General features: G+C 35.9%; 1 protein-coding gene and 1 long non-coding RNA gene across 16 annotated transcripts in view; one reads left to right on the forward strand and one right to left on the reverse strand.

The window, feature by feature from the left end:
• LOC142078608 (uncharacterized) overlaps positions 1-20,739 on the forward strand; it is a 390,353-nt gene that overhangs the window by 316,317 nt on the left and 53,297 nt on the right. The gene's annotated exons all lie outside the window — the stretch shown is intronic.
• Positions 1-20,739, reverse strand: part of VPS13B (vacuolar protein sorting 13 homolog B) — a 490,063-nt gene that overhangs the window by 64,918 nt on the left and 404,406 nt on the right. For all 15 annotated transcript variants that reach the window (XM_075141361.1, XM_075141359.1, XM_075141350.1 and 12 more), the window contains 3 exons: positions 20,050-20,249; positions 17,206-17,413; positions 16,693-16,877 (listed from right to left, as the gene is read on the reverse strand). In XM_075141361.1, the coding sequence (XP_074997462.1) occupies positions 16,693-16,877; positions 17,206-17,413; positions 20,050-20,249 (593 nt within the window). The remainder of the gene's footprint in view (positions 1-16,692; positions 16,878-17,205; positions 17,414-20,049; positions 20,250-20,739) is intronic.

Below are 20,739 nucleotides of genomic sequence, written 5' to 3' on the forward strand. Positions count from 1 at the left end.
TGGGATTTACTGTACATGCTGAAAGTGCAAAACTAACTAAATTAAATAAAAGTAAGCTGTCATATAGAAAATCAGAATTGTAACCGTTACTCAAATTCTGTGCTGTTTTGACTTAAATTAAAATGTTTTTAGAACTTCATTGCAGTACAACACTTCAAACTTCCTCTTACTAGGTACAGAAATAGCTGCTTGTTCCACAGTACCCAAGGATAACAAAGACAATTCAACTAATCATTATTTGTATTATGCAGCCAAAAAATCCATCAGATGTCATAACATCATGGTATCAAGGACATTCTAATCATCATTATTACTTAACAAAATATCAATTTATTAATTACCCATTTATTGTCATATTAAAATGATCAAAGATGCAGAGTAAAAATGATTATAGGCAATGTGATGTCTTGTGGTGGGCCAACACATTAATAAAAATCCTGGGACAAATCATGAAGTACTTGTAATCACATGATCTTTTCTTTCACAGAATATGCTATTTAGACAACTGTGTGCTTTTGAAAACCCCAAACCGATAAATACATAGTGGCTTCAGTGTAATCACATCCTTAATTTGAAGTCTGTAAATAACCCACTTAGATTATCCCTGGGTGCATCACTGAACTGGAGAGAATGTTATTAGAAACGTTTCTGAAGAAAACAGAAAACAAATTTTAATAAAAGCATAGATTTTAAAGGAGTGTATCTTAGGGCTCCTTTTTTTTTTTTGGTAATAGCATGGAAGTGAATGAGAATATGAATTTAAAACAAATGCAAACTCAGAAAAATATGAAGATTTTAGAATTAAGATACCAGAAAACCACAGTTACGGGGCACTTGTACATGCTCAAGAAATACTATAAGTCAAGTTGACATAAAGCAAATAGTAAAAAAATGCATATGTATGTGTTATTACCTTTTTTATCCCTGTGTGTCTGTGTAGACATACACATATAAATAACCAGGAAAAAAGTAAGAATATGGTAGAGATGCAAGTAAATCTAGGCACAGCTAGAAAAAGCTCTGTAAGTATTCTTCCTTGTTACTCAGTAAAGACTATAATGCACATGGAGGCAACAGCAGGCTGATTAATTTAGAGGAATGAAGGTTAAGAAGGAAAATTCAGGGAGCTCAGTGGTTCAAGCTCGGGAGGGCAAGGGAACATAAATAATCACCAAAGAATTCTGGAAGAATTAACATGTGGAACCACAGAGCCTGAAACACAGATTTTTACTGCATCTGTCAAGTCACAATGATACCTGAAGATTGAAAAAACCAACCACAGTCACTAAAATTTTTTTAGGTCAGGATGGAGGGGAAAAAAAAATATAGTAACTGACAGCAAAACTCTGATGCCAGTAACGTATATAACAGAGTAGGATAGCAATATCAATCAGGAATGCCGATTTAATTTCAAAGGCTAGAATCTGAGAAAAAGGGATTGATTTAACATCAAAAAGCATGTCTTATACATAAAGATAGCAACACATTTGTTTATAAGCTGCATATTCAATTGGAAATCGTGCAGATATGTAAATGTCAGCTGGAAAATTATGAGGCAGTATGATGATGCCTGGAAAAAGCAAATGCCATCTTGAGAGATATCAGGTGAGGTATTTCCAAAAGCGAGGGACAAATATTAATTGACTTGTATAAAACACCAGTGGGGCCTCATCTGGAATATGGCACACATTTCCAATTATTCGTGTTAAAACTGTGTCAACTCACACTGGGATCTGTGCGGAGTTGATGACCAAATGAACAAAACCAAAAGGAACATGATTGCTCTACCTAGACACCTCAGGAGAGAAACAGTTAATAGAGGAAAAGTTCTATAGAAACATGGGTCAAAACTGAGTTGCGCGTAAAGCTAGAAACCCGAACAGAAAAAAAGAGGGAGGTTCAAGGACAGCATTGGTGCTCATGACAGCTGCTTTTAAAAGCTTGATTTGTTAATAAGATGGAGACAGTAACCAGCATTGCCCCGATGGGAGAAGGCTGGGCTTGATGACCCAGAAAACATCTTTCTTGGTTCTGTGTTGCTAACTCTACAATGGTGCTGTGCACAACAACAGCAATATGAAATATTACATTATTGTGTTTGTAGCTATATTTCAAAGTCACACTATATTTATCCTTTTTACCCTTAGTGTCACTATAGAGTTTTAGATTTCTTCAAAACTTCTCAGTGTTGAATTATTTTAACCTTTAATGCCTGTGGACAAACACTCAAAATTACAATACCACAGTAATGTTCCTGCCCTTCAATTATGGATATACCCAAGGAATTCCCCTATGTTAACTATGAACACATAAATAGCAATTTCCATCATCCACTACCTTTCACACGACAGTGACTGGAGTCATTCACACTCACATACTTCTTTTCTAAACCTCCACAGTCTCCATTGGTGATAAAACATTTGATTTTATTTAAAATATTGCAATACTTGGCGTATTTCATATAGCATAAGGTCTTGGAATTATATCGTTTCAAAAGGATCTGTATAATTTCTGACAAAAGGTTGCAGCCTTCCATGATTGCACAGGTACTTCTACATACAGCAGTATTTATTTCTGCATATTTTAAAATCTCAGTCCTTAAAATACTGTGAGATTTTTTAGGAGTCTGATTCAATATATTTGAATACTTGGTTTGGTCTTGTGCTTCCTATTGCCTTTCAACACCTAGGTTATCTTTTCTGTCAATACTGTTGAGTAACACGTGTGCAACAAAAGTCTTGTAAAGCTATCCTATTATTTAGGATATTTATTTCTTTTAGATTACATCTCACAACAAAACTTTTTTTTTAATATGCAAATCTCCCTAATGAGAATCTCACAAAATTGGATCAAAACAGCAAGTAGTGGACATTTTAAAAGAGGCTAAGCAAGGTGATGAATTCTATTCCCACTAAGATTAACGAGCTGGAAGAATAAGTTAAAGAGCACAATAAAGGAATTTCATAAGTGGCACTACAATACAGAAACTGTAAAACTATCAGTAAGGCTAGAGGAAAGTAATATAGGGAGATTGAAAATAAAGATTGAAAATAAAGGCAGATCAAAACTTGAAAAATAACCAAAATAGATTTCATATATATTGTTTAAAAAAAAAAAAAAAAGTAGGTATGTCAGTATTTCCACCCACTCAGTAGGTGGTGGTAATATTGAAAGTTATCTTGAGGAAAAGATGGCAAGTAAAATAGTCAAAACAATTATTATGCTATAAAGAATAAAATAACTCCTCTTCAGGCGCTGATATAACCTAACATAGTGTATTTGCTTTTTAGGAACTTCATGGTAATCTCTTAAGCAAATTATGAAGAATTTGGAAAGGTACAGGAATGACTGCTGGACTCAAGCTTTCTAGTTTGAAGCTTGCAAAAGACTTCGTTCACTTAGAATCTTTGATTCCTACATATCTAGCTTTATTTGTTCTAGGGGGTTTATTACTAATGCCTGATCTGGGTAAATTTAAGGAAAGATGGTAACTCTGGGCGATATTAGCTGCCAAAAATAATAGTTGTGAAAGCCTGGAAATGGGCTATAACGCCAGAACTGAGTCATAGGCAGTGGGAATAAGTGAATTAGCTGCAACAAAAAACTCCCCATATGTAGAATTAAATATGGTACTTTCACCTTATTATAATTGAACAAAACCTAAGCTATAATTCAGATAATAGTTACCTCTTAGAAAATGTGACTGCGACTGCTGCCTCTATAAAACTAAACACTAATGAAGCATATCTAACCACAAACTTCTTTGCTAAACAACAAGCATGCTTCTTCAACAGACACTTCTCCATAGCTTTTTGTCTTCTTTCTTAGTGCTCAAAGAAAGTTTTAATTGCAATGATTTTATTCACCTGTAAAATGCAAACAGAACCATTACTGTACAGCCCCTGTCACTTACGTGTGCACAAAACTATTATTTAACTGTGGGCTCATTTAACCAAGAATCTCCAAGTTCCGTTTTGCAAGAAAACCACGTACTATGGCACAAACACTTATTTAGAAGGATGATTATCGCAATAGAGAGCACAACAGCAGTCAAATGCTTTTTTTTCAGCAGCATTAACAACAGAGATCAGAAGCAGTAGTGAAAAGCTACATGAAAACAGCCTAAACTCTAAGTACTTATAACAAAAACTGTTAATAGGATAAATACATTTAAAACAAAACAGAGAATTTGAAGGTTCCTCCTTTTTCTCTTTACTGCTGTGGACTGCAGACATGGGGGATCTGAAAATTGCATAGCACTGTTCTGACGAAGGATGAAAATGGTGTATTAACAAATTCTGACAGGAAGGAAAGCAGTTGCCTCCGAGTGACAGTTCCAGTCCCGCCCCCCGCGAGAACAGGACACAAAGAAACAACTCAGCTGAAATAGTTGCCTGGAAGCAGAAATCTGTTGAATTAGGAGAGTGTGGATTCCTGTTCTCTGTGAATCTCTCATTTCCCTCTATTTTAAGAAAAAAATCTTCATATATATTACACTAACATAGACATTATGAGAATCACCTCTGTGAACATACATCAACTCTCTACAAACACAGCCTGTCTCAATTTCAGCAGAGCTGAAACCTCCATCATATACATTTTCCCAAAAAAGAAAACCCCAAACAAAAGAAACCCGAAAACCCCCTTAAGAACCTGCATCCTTCAAGTAATTTCCTGCACGCTTGTTAACCTATCAGCAAGACAGTATTAATAACCAACATGAAGTATTCCCACTAATGCACTACAATGTGACAGATCATGTTTTTTCTTATTCATCATATATCGTGTCACACATTATCTGTACCAGAATCGTTTAATTCCTATTTGGAAACTAGGGGTCGAGAAATGCTACAGAATCTGTTAACGCTATGTTACTCATTAGTATTTTCATCCATGTGTTGTACATCCTATTGACCACATGGATACTCCTTATTCCCACTTAAAGTTATGTGTAATAATAAGACACAATGGGAGAGAAAGGACTGTTGATCCATATGTGCTTTTTAAAGGCTTTCATGATCACAATATGCTTCTAGATTTTCCTGTGCCCTGATGTTATCCTCCCAGCTTTAGACTACTTTGCTATTTTGGACTTGAAAAGCCTTGGGTGCACATCACTTATCACTAGGTATGGTCCTGGGTTCTGTAGCTGAGCTCTCTAGCTGAGCAGAGGGCCAACAGCAGTGCACTTCCACAAGCTGTCACGTTACCATAAATGATCATACCTATTATTCACTATACATATTGTCATAATGCTAAGAGGTCTCAGACAAAGACATCATTGCCATTTAGGACAGAAACAATTAAAATATCTCGATTTCTTAGCTAATCCCATCTTTTTCACAGACATCTTTTTTGTCTCTAGGAAAAACCTACAGCCACCTGCCTACTGCTTTGAGGTTGCTGAATGAAGGGTATATAAAAGTATTATCGTATTATTATTTAAATACTGGAGCATATAATTTTTAAACTTAAGATAAAAAATGGATCTTTAGCTATATACATGCAGATCTCTTAGGTTGCAAAATATATCTTGTCCAGCTGAGAAAGAAAGAAAGATATTAACAGCTGGATTACAGAAGATTGTGCTTAATGTTGCTTTCAGCGATGCTTCCTTTTGATTCACGTTTTTGCTAGAAAATAAGCTTCTACAGAATAAATGTTCATTTCTTGAATCTCAGTCCCTCAGATGGTGGGCGCTTCCTCTTGGAAATGAAGTTATTCTTGTTCCAGAAACAACTACTGTACAAGAAAATGCACACAGAAGACAGGAAGCGTGTGTGTGTTTTATCTTCTCCGAGCAGGGCCACCTAAGTGAAGGAGAGGCAGAATACAATACAAACTAGCACTTCATGTCAGACGCCAACCCATGCTGAGATTTTAACTCCAGCTTCCTGAGCATGAATAAGTCGAGTGCTCTGTAATAAAGCTATTTTGCTATTAGGATATTTTACTGTTTTAGGGCCAACTGCCTTAAAAATACAATTCTCCTATTAGGTGAACAGAAGTTGCAGTAGTAGGAAATAAAAAGCTTTATCCAGATTTTTATTAGGGAAAGATTCTTTGCAATAACTACCAAGAACATTACTTTTAAATTTGATTTTGAAGTATTATTTATATAAAAATAGCAAAAAAACCCTGCAGAAAAATGTATTATGTAGAAAATATGCTCAAAAGAAAATTAATATTGAATAGAATAAACCCTCCGTAATATGCCTGTTCACACCACATACAATCCAATCTGACCAGTGGAACAACATCTTGGACAACTGTAGGATGCTTCAACATCCACATTCCTGTTTATCTTATGTGATTGACATTGTGAAATCGTGCTACAAACTGAACTGCCCGTCGGATAACATTTTTTTAGCCTTCCTCAGGGCTAAGATTGTATCATAGCAGTGTGGAAAACAGCCTCCCCTGGCAGAGCTACAGACCAGCAATTTTCCCTCTTCATGAAGATCCAAATAAGAAAAAAAGATGTGGTGGTTTACAGCGAGGTAAAAATTTAGCCTGCTATTAGTAGTATTAGGATTAGCAGTGGTACTAGGATTAAAAAATTCTAGCTGCGCAAAGTATTTGCTGTCCCCCCAACTCAATCTCCTTTGTATTTTTATTATGGTTTTCTGTACTTTGGCACCATTTTGATGTGTTACGTACCCATATATTTTGGGCAATAAAAGTTATTTCACTATGGTGCACTGTCAATTTTCAGCACTCAGGAATAATCAGATACCGCAACTGGAGAAGTTTTTCAAAATTATCCCATATAATTTCTTCACAGAATTTGTTTTACTTCTCTTTGATTTTGGTTTAACAAATTTTGTCCTAAAGCTAGAACATTTAAATTATAAATACTCGCTTTACAATTGAATATGCAATATCTGCTTAATTTAATTTTTTCCCCTATCCATACTGAGGTCTTTGGCTGAATAACAAAAATAACTACTATTTTGCTTTCTGAGTAATAACATATACCTCGGCTCTTTCAACTCCATTTAACGAATTTATTTATGGTCCTATTAGCATATTTATTTCATTTTATTTAAATTTACATCAGTACTGCAGTTTATAAAATAAATATTAAATAGAGTTATAATAAAGAGATGTGAAAGAAAACTCCTGTCTTCTGAGAGAAATTGTTCTTCAAAAATACATAACTGCCTTTTAGCTGACTTTGGAAAAAAGCTTCTATACATCTTCAACTAATAGAAGCTATAAAAAACCCTTTGTAATATTGGAACCAGTTGAGAAACCACAAGTATTCAAATGCAGGAAATCATGATTTTATAACATTTTAATGTGATCTACTCTTGGGAAACAAAGTTAACCAAGCCCTATTTCTGTACAGGAAATATTCCACTGTACAGTTGTAATACATTGTGGTGAGGGGTACAGCTGCAAATTTTTCACCTGTAATGCCCCACTGGTATTGTGGCTTACTGAATTGCATCAAGACTGCCTTCCTGTCCGGAAAGCCCTCTAAGTACAAACAAGACTCTAAGCCCAGGTTTTATTTTCCCTTGGTATCAGAATATGGTAATTTAAGAGCCCTGAGAAATGCTTTTTAACCTTTTAGAAGAAATATGTAGCATTCTTTTATTAGGAGCTATGTTCTTTGCCTTTTCAAAACAACATGTGACCAACTTATCTTATCAATTTATCAGGCTAGCAGGTTCAGAGCGAATGCAGGTGTGTATAGTAATGTAACCTGTCACAGATACTGGCTTTTTTCATTACGGAAAAATTACTCTAAACACACTTAACAGCTTTTGTTAAGAAAGCACAGAATAGCACTATGCTATAACTGAGAAGATTTCTGCAGGACTTTTTAAACAGGAAAATGTATGTACTATTAAGTGTCAAACCCATTTTTTTTCTACTAACTGTCACTCTTCTTGAGACAGAGTTTATCTGCAGATCCCTTGCTTTTCTAATAGCAAAAGCAACAGTATTTCATTTAATTTATTAGGGTTTTAGTTTATCGTTGCAAGTATTGAGAAACAAAAGTACATAGATAGGAGATCTTACATTAGGGATCTTACCTACTTCTTGCAATACTCCTTATTCTCTTTTTCTGATACAGGAACAAACTTCCACATTTTATTTAAGGCTTTTCATTTTCTGAGCTTCAGTATTTATTAATAATATAAGCACTATGCTGTTGAAATGTAGTCACCTCTGGGATTGAGGGTAGAGTCTATTAATACATAAGTACTGTGTAATTTTTGGTATATGGACTATTTTGACCACAGTAAAGCCTGACTCCTACAAGAAGTGCCACAAGATCAGCGTACAGCAGGGAGGACTTTGGTTTGCAAAGTTTCATAAATCAGAGTTACAAAATCTGAAAAGTACAGAACACGAGGAGAGTGTAAATCTGTCATTAAGATAATCTGATGGTTTCGTCAGTTCTCTGGCACCCAGTAGAATTTTCACTGGCTCAGTAACCCCAAAGGGTAAATTTCAGTGTGATGCACAGGCAAATTATGCACAACTTCCATTAACATTCCCAACGAGTTACGCTTAACTCCCTGCAGACTGCACAGAAACTGTAGGCCAAACGATACAGTCTCATCTCAATGCAGTGAACACTAAGATCACACAGCAAAATAATTAAGATTATACACACAAAATACAGTAACAAAATAGTAAAGTCTGAAATAATCCTACTCTCAGGCAAGGAAGTTCACAAATAATGTTTAAAGCTGGAATTCCTAAAGAGAACGGGCTCTGTTTCAACATCTGCTTAAGACTCACTGTGTAACACTGCAACTCACTTAACCCCTACTTCCTTCCTTGCAAGAAAATGAAGACAATACTTATCATTAATAGTCAGAGTCTTAACTTTGGAAAACACGTGCAAAACTCTGCCTAGCATCACAAAACTTGCTCGCATCCAGATCATCTGAAGTGTAAGTGGCTCAAGCTACAAGCAAGCCTTCAGCCCTCTCAAACAGACCAGTTGTTCACATGATGACCTGCACCCATTTTTGTACACACGCATGGATATAAATGCTGCTTCTACTGATGGGAAAGCAGTTTCCTACACTAGAATAAAAGGCTTTCATTACAGTTCTAGTTTATGATCAGGTATGTTCAATAATGATACCGTATTGTTTCATTTCAAGCTTGTTGCAACTCTTCACACAGTAGAGAGATCATAAAACCACCGTATACAGTCTATGTATAGTAGTAGTATGACTAGTACAGTCATTTTGAATAACATCAAAAGATAGAATTAACAAGAAATGTAAGTTTTAAAAAGCAGAATCCCAGACAAAGCACCAAATTTCCCTTCTGGACAATTCACAACAGCTAGACAAATTATTTCACCATGCATCTAAAAAGTCTGATTATTTGAAGACAGTACTTAACTGCATGGCAGTAGATTCAAGAATTTGCAAACCGACAGGTTTATCGATAAGCACGGTTGAACTTTACAGCCTATTATCTAATAACACCATGAACTTAAATCACTAACCTGTCACACACAAATCACCTGGATTTCCAAAATAGTTGTTGCTTTGGGAATGTAAGAAATAAATCAAACATGAATAAAATTTGTGGTTTCCTAAAAAGCTCATTTCCCAGACTCTCAAATGCCCAGCTGAACACTGTGGCCCCAACAGGGAATGAAAAGTAAAAAGGAAGCAGAGCCAGCCAAAAATGAGGTATTCTCTGTTAAAAGGAAAAATGAATGTCTTTGACATTGATCATAATTCTTTTCCTGTTGACTGTCATGTCAAATCTTTCCTGGAATAATGACTTACAGTAGGTCTAATGTCAATCATTCTTAAGCTCATGCTTCCTTAAGCCACTGTTTAAACAACCACAAGGTGTTAGAAAATGACTGTTTATTGGCTGTCAGTGTTGAAAAAATCAGATTCCAGACTGCGGAGTTTGCAAATGCTTTATTTAAATTGCGTAAGCATGTAAGGCAATGCAACAGACAATTTTTTGAATCCTCACCTTTTGAAGTTGGAAATATTTTACATTCTCCTAAAAGAGATTTCACCATCTCAGCAAATGCTCTGAGTGACTTCTACCAGAGTGGTTTTATTTACCTAGTCTTCCTTTATTAAATCTCAGTTAAGCCCTTGCAACCTCAGAACTATACCCACTGCCTTAATTTTCTCCAGTAGACCTTGAGATCTGGTTAATTTATTCACCACTTTTCTAAACCAGGAATAAGTGCTCTGTTTATTAGGAGACTATATAAAGAAGAAAGGCCAAAAAAGGAGACCTCGGCACACATTCATCTTTTCATCAGCTGTTATAATGCTGACTACACTTGCATGCAACAGGAATCCTGGCAGGTACACAAGGGAAACATCCTCAAATACAAAAACCTGTCAGGGTTATAGCTCAGTAGATATTTTATTTTAACTTCATATGGAGAAATGAACAAATGCCATAGGTTATCTTCCTTTTGTCTTGTAAGCTTTAACAGCTTGTATCTCTCACTGGATGACAACACAGGAGAAAGAGTTTTAAGTCTGTGTTGGTGATGCAGCTTAAATAAATCAGAGCGCTCAGAATTTGGAATATTACACATTATATGATCACTTCGATTAGACAAATCCGGTTTTCTCCACCTTTTAAATCCATGGCCACTTGTGTAAACGCTCTTGTAACAATACCGAGCCTTTTGGTTGAGACATGGGGCAGTGCCAGCAATATCCCTTATTGGAAAGGTAACTCTACAATAGAACGGCAAACACTGAGCATCTCTGTAAAAGGTTCACTACCTAAAATAGGCCTCCAGCTGTACAGGAAATCATTTGTATGTCCTGTTCACCTGCTTGCACAGAAAAGCAGAATACTTCCTTGATGGCATACAAATTGCTTTCCTGTCTTGGTGAGCTCCTCCCAATCTTTGCTCTCTCCCCTGCCAACCCAAACCTGTCAACCTTGTTCTTGGTAAAGATAAATGATATAAAAATGTGGCCCAGATGAAATCAGAAAAGTAAAACAACATAGGCTAATCAGGGGCAAAGACAAACATAAATCCGAGATTCTCAAGACTGCAGGAAAACACAGGATGACTTTGGGAAACTAGAAGCATAGTGCAAGCACAGTTTTAAGCCCCACAGCACAGATATCCAGCAGCAGCACTTTCTTTGAGCTTAAATGCCTAAATGTAGCTAACTCCTATTTATCTGTACAATTTGAAAGACACTACTGAATCACTGACAGAATTTTTTTTCCCGCAACTCCCTCCTTCAAACTGTAAAAACACCACAGAAATGAAGAATGCTTATCCTTTCTCAACTGCTACAACCTGACAGACCCAAGAAACTGTACAAGCATGGCTGAATTTAGCATTACATGACAGCTCTGAAATACAGTCCCTTGTTATTGTGTGGTATATATTCTTCTTCAATTATTCTTTATGTTCTGGGACAGTGGCATTATCTGCATAACCATAAACTATTACCTGGAATTAGAAATTGCTCTTATTCCTTTCTTCCTAATGCCATATTTCCAAAGCAACTGGAACAATCAGGATGGAGGAAATAGCTACAAATTCTCTTTCAGCTGTCCTTGTAACCAGCTCAAGCCAATGTTCTCATAATTTGGGAGATGAGGAGAGAGACTATGAAGCCCTTCCTCTGCAGTTTAGATTGTCTAGCACACTTTTGTTCCTGAGTTGCTCACATATTTTCTACAACTTTGATATCCCTGCAGGAGAATTTCTATATACCTTAAAAAACATATTCTGCTTGAAGGCTATTACCATGTTTCAAAGTCCTCAGTGGAAGACATATCATGGACAGATTCACAAGAATGAGAATCATCACCACCAACAGATTCCAACTTTAACTTTACAAAACAAGAATGTCATAGAACAAATAAAAGACCTGTTGCCCTATAACAACGAGCTGGTTGCCTTGCAGAACATAGTTTACTGTTAAACTGGGAAACTGAGGCATACCTTAAGTCTTCACACATGAATACTTGCTGAGGCAAATCTATAAACATCTGCACAATTTTTACTACAGAAATTATCTGCACAAGAGAGTGTCCTAAATGTAACATTAACCGTTTTGGAGCAAGACCAGTAGGCTTTGTCTCTCTAGTTTTGTGTACATATTTTCTTTAAGTACATAATAAAATAGGCTTTTAAGGTTGCTTGTGCACATATCTTCAACCACAAAACCTTCTCTTATCAGCACTCTACTTGAATGATTTCAAAGTTTCATCTGTTGTAACTGAGAAAGTCTCAGAGAGCATCGTCTTTGATGTACCAATACCAGTCTTCAATATTCAAAAGTAATGGCATTGCTACTTCATCTTGCTTCTTATCTTTTGAATTCATTTTGTGAAATTTTTCCAAGTTTGGACTTCCCTCTGCTCCTGAGGTGTGAATATGATTCTCACATCAACACCATTCTACCCTTTGCCCTTGCTGATTTGGGCAGTAATGGATCACCCTGGTTTACATGACATTAGATGGAGTCAGCACTGGGATTGACTTCACTCTTACGAAATGTGTGCTGTCTTAAGTGAAGTTGTCAGTGGAATATGCTTTTTCTTCTCCATGTATTTTAAAAATAATCTTTGCAGTAGTCAAGATCAAAAGGCTATGCCTTTACCAACACCTGAGTTTCTGCCTGAAGGTCTTTCCTGTAGATACCCTTTATACAAGGGCTACATTAGTGGTGGCTTAGAGCAATATTTATCACATTACTTGGACAAGACACAGCCTATTTACTTCTTCTTCTTATGAGAACATGAAACTACTGCTCTTGTGTGTATATTCCTTCATCCCACATTGACCTTTACTAAGATATTTAGCTCTATCTAGACCTTTCTAAACACCGATCAAAAAAACCTCACAACTTGGAAAACAGACAACCATTAGTAGAAATTAAACAGAAGCTGACAGAACAGTCAAGAGTTAATAGTTTTGATCAAGGAACTAGGAAGGTGTTCAGTATAAAAGACTGAGGAATATTCTACATCCATAGCACATCTCTTTCTTGATACAGAACCGACTATTAACTTTTTTTTCAGTTAGCTATACAAGGTTGCACCCAGAACACTTGTAAGCACACTGGCAAATTGATTTTTGCTTCGTTTCATTGATTTTGTGTTCCAAAAATAATATCCGTGTATTTACTTCCTTCATTAATATGAACTTGCAAATACTACTATATAAACTTTAAAACAGTCTTGAGAAGGTATATTCAGAAAAAGATCTTGGCAGTGATGTAGGCACAAGGAGAGTAAAATAAGAAAAGGTCTCCAGGTCAAAAAGGGCTAGAAGTGGTTTTAGTACCTGAGGATAAGAAACACCGTATGTCACTGAACAGGAACTCCTTAAAAAATTAAGAAGAGGTACCAGGGAAGTCTAGAGGTGTTTCATCAAATTCTAGTTATCTGAAAGAACGGTAAATCACATAGAGCCAAAGAACATTTGTAGCATGTGAAAATGGGACAATGAGGGATTAAAAATGAAATAGAAAGGGGCTGCAATGTTTGGTAAACAGGAAGAACAGAAAGTTCAGATACTCTCAATCTCCCAAAAGAAATACAATCCCGATGCAATTTTTTGCAAGGGCATCTAGGATTCTCTATCACTTCCTTCAAACAAAGATCAAACTTCTATTTCAAAACACTAAAGAAAATGCAACATGCTACACTATAGCAGAAACATCAGTTCTTCCTTTTCCCTCCACAAATAGAAGCAATAATGATGGGATTGTAAAAAAGTAAAGTACTAGAAACTTGACCAGTGAAACTGCTTACCTTTGCAACAACACAAGTAAAAGCACAAGAAAATAAGCTCTTGGGACAATCTAGAAATAGCAGCAAGGTAAGGTTTTACAGAAACAATATAGTTCATAACAACTCTTATAATCTGAAGTTGTTCTCTTATCCTTTGGCCGCAGCAGATGACACACAACTTCAATATTTAGAAAAATTCTCTTTATGGTGAAGCTTTTGCAAGTTCCAGGAATTTGAAGAATAGCTATAAAAACAAAGAGACTTCTAAAACCTACCCATGATTAAAACGATATGCCAAAAGAAGTTTAACAAAGATAGAGAGCTAAATGTCTTTAAATGCTAAATGTCACAGCAACTTACTCTGCAAGGAAGAACATGCAGCTGGCAAACTTTTAATTCAAGACAAACTACAGAAGTGCACCTTTGCCTGGATTTACGTGAAGTAAAGGATTAAGGGAGACTGGTAACACAGCTGGTGACATTATGGGATCTCCTAGCATTTGAACATATACACAATCCTGGGAAAGTTTTAAAAATATATTTTTAATATACTTTGATAACATTATTGTCTTTAAATTTAGATCCTTTTTTCAAAAAAGCTGGAGTCATTGGCTTGCATATGTTCCTCTAATGTTTCCTGTCAAGAAGTGAATAAAAATGAAAGTGTTGTTTTGCCTTTTTTCTTTTTATAATTTGTGAATTTTCCATATGCACTAAATACACAGTACATTAAGAAACAGACATATATCCATACAGGGAAAAAAGTGGAGCTGATGAAAGGCCTCCTGATTAATTTAAATCAGAAACTAAAGTTTGAGATGAGTATTTGGTAAATGCAGTTTACCTAAAGACTTTGAAAATCGACTCTGTATTACTTATTCCATCCACATATCTATGTTAGACTAATAAAAAAATGCATATTGTCCATGTTTAAAATGGCTGTTTATCTACATTGTGCAGAGCTGCTCTGTGTAGGTGCATGGCCATTTCTGGAAAATGTGATAAATCACTACCTAGAGCCAGGCAACAGTTAATGCCATAATTAATGGCCCACTACCAAAATGTGGATCCTCTTGTAGGCATTTCTGCACTCCATGTGCCCAAGAGCACAGTTTTTGAGTAGATGTCTTCTAATTTGGCTGATATCTTTCATATCTTCCCTTCTAATTGAAAGCCCAAGGTAGTAATATAAGGTTTACTAAGAATTAATCATAAAATTGACAGACCTTAAGAAGAGAGTGTGCCACAGTAAAAAGCATCATGGAGGGATGCTTGACCACAAACTTAAAACAAGACTGATGGAAACTGTTCTCTGCAGTCAATGTATAAGATTAAATGCAAATCTGAAGAATTACATGAAGACCAGTAGAAATTGACAGAACCTGAACACTGGTAGCTGAGTGCTTCCCAGTTTCTATCTTACTGTCCGAGGCAATCACAGGATTTGATTGATGAAAGAGGATTGCAACTACCTTCGTTTTTCTAGACCATAGCACGGAAGCACAAAGCAGCAGAATGTGCGTGCTACTAGAAGTCCAGCTGTGTTTGCCCACTTGAAGAAGAACCGATTTTCCCCCTGTACAGGGTCATATTATTACACAAGCACATACATTATGTTCATGATGTCTGTTATCTATAATGGGAGCTTAATGTAATTATTCCAAAAACTTGGTGTGCTCTGCTCTGAAAGTACCATCCTGAAAGAAGACAAATTGCTGGCTTTCATAGGAACCTAATAGGGTCATCAAGACAGCATACAATAACACAATTTTGATCTTTGATGCAAACCTCATGCCAAGTGGGGCTGATTTTTTTCCATTTAATTTTAATTTTCATATAACTGAAAGGAGCTGACATTTGGCTGTCTAGAGGGCAAAGAAATTGGCAGGACACTTACATGATCTCACTAACAGTATGTGCACGGTAATAACATTAAACCATTTATCTGAGGAAGATTATCCTACTTATCTATAACTCAAAGCATATTGGTGCATAATTCAATTTTAAAAGCAATTTTTAAAGTTATAGCAATAATGAAATATAATTCAACATTTCTGAACAAATAGGAAGAATTGGGAGATATTTATTTCCCTTGACACGCAAGACTATTCTGATTAACAAGCAAATTCAAATTAGAAAAAATAATGACATCCAATTTGTAATACAAAAAAGAAACTGATATTAACAAAATTAAAATGGAGCAAAAATCAAAATAGGTATGCGAGGAGTAAGTGAATTTATAAAGATGAATTACACTAGACAGGAGAGAATGTAACTACCTGATTGTGTTTTTAGAAAGCAAAATTCTCAGAGTTAAGGATCAGTGCAATCATGAGGTATGGCCTACTTTGGGGGCACAGAATCACACAGCTGCAGCACTCAGCCCTCCTTTGAAGGGCAGTTCCATGATCTCACACAGTCAAACTGGACTGCCCACTTCAACCCTCTCAAAGCAAAATGAGAGAAAGTAGATCCTTTCTCTCTACCCTGCGGATCTCACTCGAAGAAGCACAGCCATCTGCCGTCACAGACACAGGAGAGGATGGTCAGATTGGAGATTTTAGTTCAATGATTCCACTGAATCTTGGCAATTTCAGACTAGGTCTTTCCTCACATGTTTTAGTTTCAAATCAAATGAAGTCTTTAAGTAAAGACTGATGGATGAAATCATAGGAAGACAGAATGAAAACTCTGCATGCTTGCAAACCAGAACTGATAAATTTAGCTATAGCTTACTATGTCATGGAAAAACTTTACAGGTAAGTGGTTAAAATGCTTGCACAAGTAGTTTTAAAAGTAAAGATGTGCTCAAGCTGTGGAATTTACCTCCTATTGATTTTATAGAGCTCCTGACATTTGTTTTGTGCTCATTTTTAATAAATCTAAGTTTGAAAACATTCACTTTACAGCAGTAACTTTTTCTTTTGTTAATGAAAGTAGAAAACTCTCATTACCTACCTGAAGAACATCTCCAAGGTCAGCAGTGCTAATATCTGGGTCTTCAGTGGTATTAAAAGGAACAGGGTTAATCCTTACAAGAGTGAGCACTCTGGGTTCTGGGTATCTCCACAACATCATTCCCGGACTATCCTCAGTTTCATTGTAAAACACAACTTCATAGGCACTGGGCAGTTTTTGTGCTTCTATCAAATGAAAGAAAGCTATAATCTGCTATATAATTTCTAGAAAGAAACATGCTGGTTTATGAGACCAAAGTAGTTAAAAATAAACCCCTCAGGATCAAAAGGAGAGAAAATAAAAAAGCAATTTCCCTGACCTTTAAAAGATTACAGCTTAATGGAAAGAAATCACAAAAGTATTTTTTTTTTCATTCTAGCAGATGTTTTTTCAACTGCTTTTCCAAAAAAAGTAAAGTATTCATTGTAAGAGGCAAGTAATCTGTAATAGGTTACTACTGTATTTACTTCATAATTAAAAAAAAAAAGAAGAGAGCAATAATATTCATCTTACCTGCATCTTGTATATACTGGAACAGGCCTGTTCTCAGATCATCTGAGGTATGCTCAGTTTTTGAGGCCTGATTCCGTCCCATAGAAGAACAAGTGGGGTGTGTACGTTCAGATATCAATGTCTCTACACTGCCCTTTTTAGTGAGGTACTGCCACAGAAGCTCCTGGAGAAGAACTAAACAGTTCAAATGCTCTTGACCCCAGAAAATCTTCAAAAAAAAAAAAAGAAAAAAAGAAAAAGAAAGAGAAAAGAGAAAACAATTACATACAAATATTTAGTCATTTTTGAAGGGAAAAAAACTCCCCCAAACAATAGGAACTTTATACGGCTTTCAGCCTGCTCTACTTATACCTTAGTTGCTTGCAAGTAACTTTAATGTGAAAATAAAGAACAGGAATAACAAGAAATCTCTACAAAACCATTTGGCAAATTTGTCCTTTTCATCATTCAAGGGAAAGCATTAATTCTTATCACTTACAATTGATACTGATGTTGCCTGGAAGAGCACAAGACTTAAAAGTGATAAGCAAGAACTTAGAGTTGAGTGCAGTATGTAATGCTAGGACTAGTCACCAGGTTTTGCAGTTTAAGATATGACCAAAAAACCTTGAAGATGCAAATTTTAAACTGTTCAAAGAGCATGTTGCTCCAAAAGTGAATTCTGGAATGCATTAAAAACTAAGTAAGTGACATAGCAAAGAAGATGACTAGAAAGACATACAAAAGATCATCTCAAGCACAAATACTGAGTATATACAGCATATGAATTAGACGTGCTGTAAGTTCTCAGAGTGAGGTTTAAAAGTTTAAAGTTTTTTTTTAGTTTAAAACAGGAATTTAGAAAAATATCCAAGAAAAACCTGGCATTCAAAGTCCAGAAGATTCATACACTTTATAGCAAAATAAAAGGCAAGTAGATGTTCCTCTCTCCCAGCTTTGACAAGCAGCGCTGCTTTTCGCAAATCAAACTCCTGTTCAAGAGAATCACGTTAATGGGGACAAGTCCTTTAGTCCTCATGTGCAGAAGTGGGCCCAGAAGCAACAGGGAAGACAAGGAAGCAACTAGCAATTAATAAAGAAATAAGACTTAGAACCAGTGTGGGACAAAATCAAAATCACCAGACAGTAACTTAGAAGTCCATAATAAGGGTAGGAGTAAAGTTAACAAGTCAGGTGTACACATAAAGAGTAGGGCAATTTTTTTCACTGGGGAATACCAATTTTCAAATATGAAAAAAAATCAGAAGATGCTTAAAGGGAGTGTAGTACAGCTGTCAAGAAGGAAGCTTTTCCTTCCCCTACATCTACATATAAGCCCACGGAATAAATCAAAGACCCTCCTGAAACACAGCTACAGCCAGTCCTGAGCTAAATAGTCCTGGGCTACCCAGGTCATCTCCCTAATTCAGTGCATCTCTACTGCAGTTTCTAGAGTACCTCTGAGCTCAGAGTCCCACATTTGGTCTAGCACTACCTCAAAGGAGCTCTGTGTCACCTAAGCTGATCCCAGAGGCATCAGTCCCCCATTGATGAAGGAGGGAGGAATGCTTTTTTCCCCCCACTTTTATTCATTTTATTTTTAGGCAGCTGGAACTCCAGAACACGGAGCTCCTACTACAATATTCACAGATGAGGCACCCATTTCACATAAGCTCTCTAGGCTCTGCTGCAATACAAATTAACAGTGGTAGAAGATGAGGTCATGTTTAGAGCTGGTAAAATCATTAGCTGTAAATAAATTAATTTGAAACAGAATTGCTAATGCTTTTGTCAACATTCTCAAATCTATTCTGTCAGACCAAATACTTAACTGTTTTCTGCAAAAGCTAATTATCCCAGTGTATACTTTAATAATACATGGTTTTCTCAGATTTATAGATATTTTTCTGGTCCTTGTCAAAACCCCAAAATTTTGGAAAAAAACCCACAACTTTTTATTATTAACAACATGTAGAGGTAGTCAGCCAAGTACCTGTTAATAACAAATAAAAAAGAAACAGAGAAACAAACTGACTTTATTTATTTATTAAGATATAATTTTTTAAAATTCGTATTATTCAATTAGCCCTATTCCCAGTGCTGTGGTTTTAAGAACTTTAAATGCTGATTCTGGGAAAAGACCTAATGACACGACTAAATGTCAAAATTTCCTTTTTGTGTTTTATATGCTTCATTTACATATTTATTTTAAAACATTTGGTGTGTATAGATACTACAATAAAAATAATTAAAACAAGACATATCTTAAAGCCCACTTGTTTAAGCCCCACAGAATCTATTTTTCATTTCAAGAACTCCCATGCTTCTTGGACTGGTGTCAAGTTGTGGGCACTTCCAAAAAGGAGAGGATAGCATGGAAAAATGAGAATTAATTGCTACAAACAACAGTTTATCATTACTCCCCTGAGAAATTGGTGTAAGTTTAAAAAGAAAGGATATATATTTCTTAAAGCTACCCCTAGGCATTACAGACACATATCTCATGGACAGACAAACACACACACACATTAGAACAGGGTCCTAGATATTAAGTGTTAGTAATTCGATCCAGTAGTTTTAAGGGAACACACACATACAGCTACAATACATGGCTTAAGCAGTATTTTAAAAAACCCACAAAACACTGTACACAATTTTTCAATCAACAGTTTTACAGGAAAGAATAGATACTTATTTTAAAAGGTAAAATAAAAACCACCCAAAACAAACAAGCAAAAAACTCCAACCCGATGAACTGCTGTAGGCTGCAAACCTTTACAGGCTTTCATGCAATTTATTTATGAAATCTCAATCATCCAAAGCCAGTCCAGCTCAATAGCAGAACCATAAGCATCTTATACAGACCTGCAGCAGTCCTCCTCTCAAATCGATGTATATTTTCGGAATAGATTGCTCTGGGCCAGGATCACCACTGTGCTTACACCTCTTGGCTTCCACATTAACAGAGCAGCAAAAAGGGCCCATCAGAGATCTGGCTCTTTCTTTGAGACTTGTTTTAAGTAGGAAATCTTTTATGTCAAGGACAAAAGATGATCCATGGATTCCTAAAAAGAGAGACAGACAATTAATCTCGCTGGTAGTTATTCTCCCAACATTTATGTGCTTATTTCCTGACTTCACTTTACCATGAGCCTGGGAATCTCTGCCCTCAAGCAATTACTCACACAAGTAGTCCCACTGACTTTCATGGAAGTACTTGTGTGGACAATCGCTCTCTTCTCCAAGCAAAACCATCACAGTTGGGCCACAAGACTTGTGATTTTTTTTTTTTTTTTTAGCTTGCTCTTCTGACACTATTGAGCATGCTTTATACAGTGTTGCAGTTATGCAGCAGGTATGTCTCATGCACATTCCTTACAAAGAACTATTTGCCAAAACATTATGACTTTTTACATGTGTGAGTATTTTAAGGTTTATGAGAAGAGACATTTTTCATTAAACCATGAAATTTTTTTTCAAAAGAGTATATTAAGAACAAGAACAGCTGCTTCACTTGATTATATTTTAAACTGATAGGAAATAGCTATTTTGAAC

The sequence above is a fragment of the Calonectris borealis genome, chromosome 2 (assembly GCF_964195595.1).
Source record: "Calonectris borealis chromosome 2, bCalBor7.hap1.2, whole genome shotgun sequence".
NCBI classification, from domain to species: Eukaryota; Metazoa; Chordata; class Aves; order Procellariiformes; family Procellariidae; genus Calonectris; species Calonectris borealis.